Source organism: Marmota marmota, unplaced genomic scaffold (genome assembly GCF_001458135.2).
Source record: "Marmota marmota marmota unplaced genomic scaffold, marMar, whole genome shotgun sequence".
NCBI classification, from domain to species: Eukaryota; Metazoa; Chordata; class Mammalia; order Rodentia; family Sciuridae; genus Marmota; species Marmota marmota.
The window spans coordinates 5,907,198-5,917,906 of record NW_026000205.1 but is presented as its reverse complement, the minus strand read 5'-3'; the positions used below and the strand labels follow the sequence as shown (position 1 = coordinate 5,917,906).

General features: G+C 50.0%; 1 protein-coding gene across 3 annotated transcripts in view; it reads right to left on the bottom strand.

The window, feature by feature from the left end:
• Positions 1–10,709, bottom strand: part of Plaur (plasminogen activator, urokinase receptor) — a 15,264-nt gene that overhangs the window by 2,833 nt on the left and 1,722 nt on the right. For 2 of the 3 annotated variants that reach the window (XR_007343059.1, XM_015496748.2), the window contains exons 2-6: positions 9,865–9,976; positions 7,776–7,918; positions 2,457–2,609; positions 1,779–1,913; positions 296–442 (exon numbers count right to left, since the gene is read on the bottom strand). Coding sequence is in view for 2 of the 3 variants with exons in the window: in XM_015496748.2 (XP_015352234.1) it covers positions 296–442; positions 1,779–1,913; positions 2,457–2,609; positions 7,776–7,918; positions 9,865–9,976 (690 nt within the window). In the remaining variant the exon portion in view is untranslated. The remainder of the gene's footprint in view (positions 1–295; positions 443–1,778; positions 1,914–2,456; positions 2,610–7,775; positions 7,919–9,864; positions 9,977–10,709) is intronic. The other variant, XM_048790764.1, reaches the window with a different exon arrangement.

The window sequence follows — 10,709 nt, the reverse complement described above, 5'->3', positions numbered from 1 at the left end:
AAAAAAAAAAAAAAAAAAAAAAAGTTTTGCCTTCAAATGTTATCCATTCTCAGGATGTTAGATATCCACAGGAAGTCCCACACACCTACAGGAAATCCCACCCCTAAAGAAGTCCACACCTCAATGGCAGGAGGGTCCATTTCCTAACTGCTTACTACAATTGGACCCTCCTGAAGGAAGTCCCGCCTTTTCCGTAGGAAGATCCCCCTTGGTTAAGTTCAACTGGAAGCCATCCTCCTTCAGATCCTTCTCACCCCCAGTAAGTGTCCCCTCCCAGCTTTCCAGAGGGCCTCACCATTAGTGCCTATGGCTTCCAGACAGTGATCCATGGGGCCATGGCAGTCGATGAGGGAAGTCTCTGTGGGGGAGCATCCATGGGTGCTGTTGCCCTCACAGCTATAACACTGGATTCCATTTGGTGGCAGATTTTGAAGTTCCAGGACTAAGAAGAAAAGAGACACAAGAGACCAAGGAATGAGCAAGCGGATCCGGCCACAAGTTTCCTCTCCAGAATGCCCAAGTCCCCCCACCCCCAGACATCATAGAGCCACCTTGTGGTCGGGAGTTTGAACTGCACCTTCTTTTAGGGGTGGATTCTCAGCCTATGGCAGAAACCCAACTGTCAGCTCCCCCTGAGCCCCACTTCTGACCAGGCACCATGCCTGGCCCTGGATAAGCAACTGTGTGAGACAAAACAGTCTCTGCCCTCTTGAACTTACCACTTAGAGCGACACTGTCTGATATAGAAGCTACTGGCCACATGTGGTTACTTAAATTTAAATTAATTGGTGTTAAGTATAATTTAAAACTTCAGGTCACATTTCAGGTGCTCCATAGCTACATACAGTAGTGGTTACCATATTGGACAGCACTGAAATAGACATTTCTGTAACCATGAAAAGCTCCGTTGGACAGAACAATGGGAGAGATCTGCATTGTAATGGGGAAGATGGATTGTGGAAGTCGCCCTGAGGATGAATGTGAAAGCTGAGATTTCATAGATGAGAAGCAGCCAGCCAGGAGAGTTCCCGGGGAGACCTGTTCCAGGTGGAGGGTGGCCTCATTGCAAAAGCCTTGGCAGTTTGTAGAGAGTAAATGAAGATCACCATGCAAACAGGTGTAGGGTTATGCAGATCACAGCAAGGCTTTGGGTTTGATTCTAAGAGGAAGAGGAAGTCATTGAAGTGCTCGAGGAAGGAGCTTGGCATGACCAGATTTACATTTAAAAGTCACTCTTGCTGCGGTGTTGAGCTTGGGTGGCAGGAGTGGAGAGTGGGCCCAGGGTGGCGGCAGCGGAGGTAATGAGTGGTGTAAAGAGTCCAGAGATGCAGAGGCAGGAAGCATAAGCCTTCTTGAAGGACGGATGGTCTCACTGAATTCTTACGAAATTCTTTGATGAAAGGCTTATGAAGCCCCCCCCCCCCCTTTTTTTGGTACTGGGAATTGAACCTGGGGTGCTTAACCATTGAGCCACATCCCCAGCCCTTTTTTGTACTTTATTTAGAGACAGGGTCTCACCGAGTTGCTTAGGGCCTCGCTAAGTCACTGAGGCTGGCTTTGAACTTGTGATCCTCCTGCCTCAGCCTCCCAAGTCGCTGGGATTATGGGTTTGTGCTACCGCGCCTGGCTTGCTAGGCCCATTTTTCAGAGAGGACGTGGACAGTCAGAGAGGAGTGGTCTGTCCAAGAGTGGGTGAGTGGCAGTTGGCCCAGAGAGTCTGCCTGGGTGAACCTCCCTGTCCCAGTCCCAGGCCTCATGCCAGTTCCCATGCCCCTTACCTGGTCCCCTGTTGCATTTGGTTGTGTTACAGCACTGCAGGAAGTGGAAAGTGTGGTTGTTGTGAAAGCCAGTGGGACCTGGGCAGCCAGGAAGGTAGCCACAGCCCCGAGAGTGTTGCTCATCCCTTGTGTTTCCTGTGGAGTCAAAGAGAGAGGTCAGAGGTCAGATCATGGATGAGGGCCGAGACTGGGTTGCCCATTGCAGTAGGTATTTGGCCATTCTCTGCTTCTCCCTTTATCCCTTTGCCATTTTATTTTGGGTAGCATAGAGTTTGCCAAAAGACTACATTTTCCAGCCTTCCTGGGTCTCACTGTCATGTGCTCAAGTTCTGGCTAATACGATATAAATGGAACTACTTTGTGGAAGAAGGAAAACTTAAAAAATGAGGAGTCCTTTTTTTGGCCCCTTCTTACTTCCTGGAACTTGAATATGAGGCCTGGCATTCTGGCAGCCATATCAGACTATGAGGCAGTCTTGAGAATGAAAGCGCTATGTAAGAAATGAGGAGACATCTAGGTTGCTGGTGACTCTGGAGCTATCCTAATGGCCCTGGACTTGGTGAGTGAGAGAAAATTAGATCATTTGCTCAAATGTCTGTCATGTTGGGATCTCTGCTAAGTGCAGCCTTGGGGAGAAGCAGAGCAGAAAGGAGAGGTTGCTGGCAGGTGGGGGCTCACCTTCCAGGCTCCGGTGGGTCACCACCTCGACACACTGCTCTCCAGGGTAGCGGCATTGCAGGCTCTGCTCCCGTCCCCTCTCGCAGCTCATGTCGGATGAGGTGCAGGAGACACATTCAAGGTAACGGCCATAGGGGGAGTTGCGTGACCGAACTAAGTGGAAGAGGGACAAGCGGGTGAGACTATGGGCTAAGCCCTAGTCTCTCAGGGCCACACCTCCGCATCAGTTCCTCCTTATTCCACCACGGGGGCACGTGACTCCTGCGTCTAAACCATAAAGGAGGTTGCAGCTTCTGCCTGGTTCTCCCTCTCGGATCAGGATCACTTGATTTGGTGGAAGCCAGCTGCCATGTTGTACCATGAGACTTCTGCATGTGTGGGTGGGGGCCCAGATCTTTGCCAAAAGCCATCTGAGGGGATCTTGCCTGGGAGTAAAGACACCCTGAGAGCCTTCAGACAACTGCAGCCCTAATTGACATCTGAACTACAAGAAATACCCTGAATTGGAGCCACCTTGCTAAGCCACTCTGGGATTCTTGACCTCCAGATACTTTGTAAAATAACACCTGCACATCTGTGGCAATCTGTAAGACAGCAATAGACACCTCGTACACTACCTAATTGGCGGAGTGATCAAAGTCTCCCTTGATTGATTCATGATAGCTTTGCCTTTCACACAGACCTTCTGGTCCGAGCCAACTGGATCAGTTACTTTTCCCTGGAAACACTGGGTCCTTCCTCTGCCCAGGCCTTGGCTCATACTGTGGCCCAGCCTGGCACGCCCTCCCCTTCCCGACCCAAGACATCTGAGCTGAGTTGGGGCCAAGACTTAAAGAAGGGACAGGACTGTGTGAGCCAAGGGCCTCAACTGGCAAGCCTGCGGAGATTAAGTGAATCATGGCATCCAAAGCCAACTCATCTCCCTCAAAGAAAAATACCTAAAAGGCCAATAACCCGCGTCTTCTCACATGAACTTCGTGAAAAAGGAAAACACAAATTTCCATCGTGACCAACAGAGCTGTCTCACCCCACACAGGGGTCTCCTCTTCTCAGGCTACTCTGTGCAGGACTCGGACTTAGGCCCTCTCGTTTCTCACGGCATAGATTCTCTCCCAAGCTATCTGTCAGCATGGCTTCATTTCCGTCCCTCTGCTGGTCACTCACAAACTTGTCTCCAGAAGTCTGAGCAACAGACCTACATGCCCAGCTGTCTCTCAGGTGCCCCCTGGCTGTCCCCACCTGAATCTCCACTTGCCCTGCTGTGGTTTGGATAAGATTTGTTCCCATAGGTTCCGGTGTCAGAAGTTTATCCTCAATGTGATGATGTGAGAGGTGATAGAACCTTTAAGAGGTTGTTGTTGTTGTACCAGGGATTGAACCCAGGGGCACTTAACCATTGAGCCACATCTCCAGCCTTTTTTATATTTTGTTTAGAGACAGGGTCTAACTAAATTGCTTAGAGCCTCCATAATTTGCCGATGCTGGCTTTAAACTTGTGATCCTCCTTCCTCAGACTCCCAAACTGCTGGGATTACAAGTGTTTGCCACCGTGCCCGGCTCAGACACTGTTTTATCTTTTCTATTTGACTTTCTTTAGAAATAGAGTCTGGCCAGGCACAATGGGGCATGCCTGTAATCCCAGCTTCCCAAGAGGCTGAGGCAGGAGGATCCCAAGTTCAAGACTAGCCTGGGCAATTTAGCAAAATCTTTTCTCAAAATAAAATAAAAAGAGTTGGGGCGCTGAGGCTGTGGCTCAGTGGTAGAGTGCTTGCCTAGCATGTGTGAGACACTGGGTTTTATTCTCAGCACCACGTATAAGTAAGTGAGTAAAATAAAGGTCTTCACATCTAAAAAAAAATTTAAAAAATAAAAAATAAAAAGAGTTGGGTCATAGCTCAGTGGTAGAGCACTTGTGTAGCATATGTGGGCCCCTGGCTTCCATCCCCAGCACTGAAAAAAAAAAAATGAATTCCAGATGCTCAGATTTATCTTCACCATCATCCCCCCCCCCAAAAAAAAAAAAAAAACTTAAAACAAAAAAATTTTTTAAATACCGGGGCCTTGCACATGCCAGGTAAGTACTCTACAACCGAGCTACATCCCCAGCCCCTCTTCTCTTGCAGTGCTGGGGATGGAATCCAGGGCTTCACATATGCTAAGCAGGCGCTCTACCACTGAGCTACATTCCCGGCCTTGCATGGGGCTTTTTAAAGGCTGGTCCATTTCAGTTTTGCCCTTACCCCTGGGAACACCTGGGGTGCTTTCCAAAGGCTCTTCAGCTTGGCACCTGCCTGCTGCATCACAAGTCTGCTGCAAGTCTGGCTCGGTTCTGTGGCTTCCCAGCTATTTTTTGCTGAGTTTCTTGAAGTCTCACCCTATGCACGTGCAGCTTGCCAATGGCTTGAGGGAAATATGTTTGCAGATTCGGGGACTCCCTTCTCTGTGGTCCCATCTATTCCAGGATTGTACTACCTCTCCTTTTCCAGACACTCTGGCACCCCCAGACTCCAACCTGTCTTCTCCGTCTAGCGACTCTCTCTGGGCGGGACTCCATTTCCCCTTCTCAGCAGCGATTGCAAAGTACACTCAGGGGAGAAGCCAGGCTGCCTGCCCCTGAAACTCAACTTCTGAGCTTCACTTGTTTCCAAGACTAGTGCCTCAAGTGTCTTCCTCACTGGCTGCTCTCCAGCGACTTCCAACCATTGTTTGTCATTTGTCCGGTGTTTACAGCTGTCATTGGCAAAAGCGTCACCCTGGCACAAGTGACTCCATCGTGGTCAGAATCGCACATCTCCTTCCCACATTTCCCCATCACTAAGGCCGGCACCTATCTGCCAAAGAGCTCTTCGACCCAGTCCCTTCTGTCCCTCTGCACAGCTGACACCCTTGTCCAGCCGCCCTCCTCCTCTGCACAGCCTCACCCACCTCATGAGGTTGCCCCTCATCCACTCTTGCTTCCCTCCGCTCTGTCTCCCATCCTGAGGGCAGAATGATTGGTTTCCAAACATATATGTGATTGTGAAAGTCCCTCCTGTGTGGGGTCCTGGCTTCCATCTGTGATCCCCTGCTTTCCCAGGGTGAGGTCCGTGTTTCTCACCACAGGCCACGAGGCCCTATGGGATATGACCCGGCCAAGTTCACCTGCTCATCCCCTGCATTTCCTTCCTCCAGCCACTCCAATCTCACCCTCCTCCAGCCCTTTGAATGGGTTGCTTCCTCTGCTGGAAAGCCCTCTCCAGGGGCTCGTCACCTTTCACTCCTCAGCCACCAGGGTCTAGTTTAGCTGCTGCTTTCTCTAGAAGCCCTTCTCTGAGCTCAGTCAAGCATGGCCCGGGGTCCCACAGACCCTGCTTTCCTCACCCCTGCCCGGCCCCTCTGCCTGTGCCTCTCAGGTCCAGCCCTGATTAGTCTCAGCAGACCCATCTGGTGGTTGGGTCTGACACCATTAGCACCCCACCCCACACACTGAACTGCGAGTCCCACGGAGGCGAGGCCCAATCTTGATCAGTTCTGTGTCCCCAGCATTACGTAAGTACAGGATGTGATTTAACCAACTACTTGAAGCTGTCACAGAAAGTTAAGATGGCATTAGAAGTGGGGGTAGAGGCATATAAATTATTAGATTTCTGAATTGACAGAGGGTGTCCCAAGCTCCTTGGGGACCCATGATCATGCCCAACTTTCTCCCTAGAAGGCTCATGTCCCCAGGATCCAGCGGAGGCCCACCTGGGATCTGTTCCTGCACTGACTACAATTGTTAAATATCTTGATTGTCGTCTCTGATTAGATGCATTCCTTAGACCCAAGTGTTAGTGCTTTCCTTAAGCACATCTACCTGAGAAAGGAAGACAGTGTCTTCTATTCTGACACTTCCTTAAAAATTGCCAGGCACCATAGGGCACTTCTACAATCTCAGTGACTCAGGAGGCAAAGGCAGGAGGATTGCAAGCTTGAGGCCAGCCTCAGCGAGACCTTCAGTCTCAAAAAAATTAAATAAGAAAGGATTGGGGATATAGCTCAGTGGTAAAGCAGCAGCCCTGGGTTCGATCCCCAGAACCAAAATAAATAAATAAATACTCCTGATGACATTTTCTTTAAAATGATCATCTGGCTCCGTCCTGCTACCAGTTAAAAGTTTGTGGTTCAGATGGAAGAGAATCAGGATGGATGAAGAAGGAAGACCCAGTGCTTTCTAATGTCACTGTGACTGCACTGACCTTTCTCAACTTCCTTCTTTACCAGGGCCAGAAAGAGGAATCTCTGCTAACAATGCAACATGGGTCCCTTCCTTCCTCACCCTCTCCTCTCCTGTGGAAATTTGTGAGAATTTGACTCTTTCTAAGTCTTTTTCTACTGACCAGAGCCTAAAGCCATGAAAGTCAGGGAAAGGGCTTATGGAAGTTTCTTCCCCCGCCCCCTTTTTAAAATTGTCCAGATCAAGGACCAGGGGACTTTCCCAGCTCACTGCAGCCTCTCATTCTCTCCTCCCCTCTCCTCCCCTTCTCTCTGGGTACACAGGATTGAATCCAGGGGCACTTAACCACTGAGCGACATTCCCAGCCCTTTTTCTTTGGACACAGGACCTGGCTAAATTGCTTAAAGCCTCACTAAGTTGCTGAGGCTGGCTTTGAACTTGCAATCCTCCTGCCTCAGCCTCCTGAGCCACTGAGATTACAGGCATGTGCCACTATGCCCGGCGCATGCGCCTGCACTCTCTCTCTCTCTCTTTCTGAGATAGGGTCTCACTATGTTGCTCAAGCTGTTTTCAAACTCCTCGGCTCAAGCAATCCTCCACTCTCAGTCTCCCAAATAGCTGAGACTGCAGGCGTATGCCTGCTGACTTTCCTTAAGAACTTTGAGTCTCTGCTTGTGGCTTGGCCCCTTAGCATCTATTGCTTGGATCATTTCCTGTCCCCCAGGAAAAATTAGATTAAAAAAAACACACACACACACCAGCAGGACACCTCATTTACCTCTCAAGCATGCGTGTGAGACTGTTAAGGGAATATGTTGCATCTTGTACAGGACAACCATCCATGCAAATGTGTGGGCCAGGTGTGAGTTTATAATCGGGAGCAGGACTGGGGATAGTTTGAGATGAGGAAGGGTGGATTCGGGGATAGGTTGGAGTTGTAGACAGTGTGGGGATCAAATGAAATTGGGGCTGGGCTTGGATGGGTTTGAGTTGGGGTTGGTATGGGGTAAGGTATGCAGTGGAGGTTGGGCTGGTGTAGGATCCGGGACAGGATTGAGATGGTAATGAGGATGGGCTGGTTGGGTGTTGCGGTGGTGGGAGATGCCCCCCCCCCCAACACTCACCAGATTTGGGCTGGTTGCACAAATCGAACCCACACACGGTCTCGGTAAGGCTGATGATCTGTGAGCCGGTCCGGTAGCTCATGGTCCTGTTGGTCTTCTCTGAGTGGGCACAGCCTCTCTCCACCACCTCCAACTCTTCTTCACTTGTGAGGAAGGTATCTTTAGTGCCCCTGAGGCTCCCCTGGGCCCAACCAATCTGTGACACTCCTAATCTCTGGGCCATCTACTCCCAGGGCTGATCCTTGCCGGGATTTCCCTCTTTTTATCGTCCAACTCTGTGGTTTCCTAAAGTCATCTCCCACTCCACCCCTCATAGGGACACCCTGCTCTCTCTTAGTGACCCTATCACTGGGACTTTCTGGATCCATCTACCCCTTACCCCTCCCCCCACAGTTTAGTGATCTCAACAGGGAGAAGCCTCTAATACACATTTTTGTTGTTTTTTTGTTTTAGTACTGAGGATTGAACCCAGGGATGCTTAACCACCGAGCCACATCCCCAGCCCCTTTTAATATTTTATTTAGAGACAAGTTGCTTAGGGTCTTGCTAAATTGCTGAGGCTGGCTTTGGATTTGGGATCCTCCTGTCTCAGCCTCCTGAGACACCAGGATTATAGCGTACACCACCACACCTGGCTGACCTGGAACCCTTGATCTTTCTGCTTCTGCCTCTTAACTAGCTGGAATTGCAGGGCTGCACCACCACAGCTGGCCCAAATATTTTTTAAAGGAATGGAAGAAAAAATATACTGGTAAGCCTATCATAGTGGTGCATGCCCGTAACCCAGCTAATCAGAGGGCTCAGATAGGAAGATTGCCAAGTTCAAGACCAATCTGGGCAACTTAGCGAGACCCTGTCTCAAAACAAATTTTGGAAACAAGGGCTGGGGATGTCGCTCAGTAGTAGAGTGCTTGTCTAGCAGGTGGGAGGTTCTGGGTTCAATACCCAATAATAGAAACAAAAGAAAAAAGATGTAGTTAAAACGCCCTGTTTGCACTTCCCAAATCTAGCTCCCTTCATGTCCAGTCCAGAGGCAACCATGTGTAAGTAGCTCTTACACTATGTATGCAGAACAATATGTATTGCTGTTTTCTGTGTTGTATTACTTTTTTTTTTCTTTTGGTACTGGGGATTGAAGCCAGGGGCACTTTGCCAGGGATAACACACCCAGTCTTTTTTATTTTATTTCAAGACAGGGTCTCACAAAGTTGCTGAGGTTGTCCTGGAACTTACAATCCTCCTGTCTCAGACTCCCAAGCTGCTGGGATTACAGGCGAGTGCCACTCTACCTGGTATGTTTTCCATTTGTTTGTTTGTTTGTACTGGGGATTGAATTCAGAGCTTTACCAAGGCTAGGCAAGTGATCTACCACTGAGCTGCATCTCCAGCCCTGTTTTCTATGTTGTAAAGCTAATAGAGGGTATCATGCTCTGCAACATGATTTTTTCCTCTCAACCTTATGCTTTTGAGATGGGTCTACCTGTAGACACCTGAAGCTTGAGTTCCTTTCTTTCATTGTTGCATAGCATCCCATTATGTGATCATACCATGGTGTCTCTGCTGCAGACTGTCTTGAGATTGTTTCCAATTTCCCATAGCATGAACACTGCTGCTGAGAATATCCTATACATGTGTCCTTGGGCATCTGTGACCAAGGGTCCCTGGAGTTTCTACATTCCTAGAGTTGAACTGCTGGCTAGGGTATGCTGATCTTCATCCGAACTAAATATTGCCAAATTGTTCTGGGCAGCGTAGGTGCTGATTTACCCCCTATCACAGGGTCTGTGTCTTCACATCTTCACCAATCTGCATGTTGTCAATATTCAACTTTATTTTTGGTGTTGGGGATGAAGCCAGGGCCCTGCTGCAAGCTAAGAATTCACTCTATCACTGAGCTATAACCCTAGCCACTATTCAGAATTTTAAATGACTGCCAGTCTGGCAGGTGTGAAATGGGGTGTGTCTGTCTGTTTCTCTCTCTCTCTCTCTCTCTCTCTCTTGTTTGCATTTCCCTAATTTCTGGTGAGAGAAGTTTTCTTGGTCACTTGCGATTCCCTGTTGCTCTTGAGTGGGGCTGGGGAAATCTCACCTTCCCCATATGTGCAGGACTGTGGTCCTGCAGAGGTCCTGGCCAAGGGCGCACTCTTCCGCCTGGTGGCACCCTTTGTCGTCACACTGCATGCACCGCAGGCCCCAGGAGGCTGGGGGAGGGAGAGAGGGAAAGGAAAGGAGCGAAGCTTACAAGTTTGGTCACAGGATCTGCCTCCCCGCCTCCGCCCTTTGCCCCAATACCAGGGCCAGCTCCAGGCCCAGTCCACTGTGGTTTCTGTGCCACATCCTTCCCGCCCGTCGGTTCCAATGCTGGGTTCCGGCTGGCAGTGGTTCCAATCTATTCCTGTCCAACATTCTCTGTCCACAAATCCTTCCCCAAAGTCTCGCCAGAGCCCTTCTCTTTAATTCTGCCCTCGAGCAGCATCTCTCCTGAAAGCCCTGTCCCCGCCTCTCAACCAGGACGTTCTATCCCCGCTCCCTTTTAGGTCCCCTCCCCTCTCCTGGTGCCCTCGGTTTATTCCGTCTCTAAACTCTGCCAGGGCGCTCGAGCCTCACCCTACCATTTCGACCTAGAGGCTGTGCCTCCTCCAGGTGCCCTTCTGTTACCATCGTCGCCCCGCCACCCGCGCCCCAGGTTCTACCCCCCTCCATACCCTCTCTCCCACCTTCCCTTCCGCCCATCGGTTCTTTCTAAAAAAGAAACAGAATTTGTTTTCGGTTCTGGGGATTGAACCCAGGGGCGTTTTACCACTGAGCTACACCCCCACCCTTTGTGTAAGTTGCGAGGCTGGTTTCGAACTTGTGAGTGTTTGGGATTCGGATCCCCAACCTCTGGTCCCCGCCCCTAGCTCCTCTGGGTCCTCCAGACCCCGCCCCTAGCTC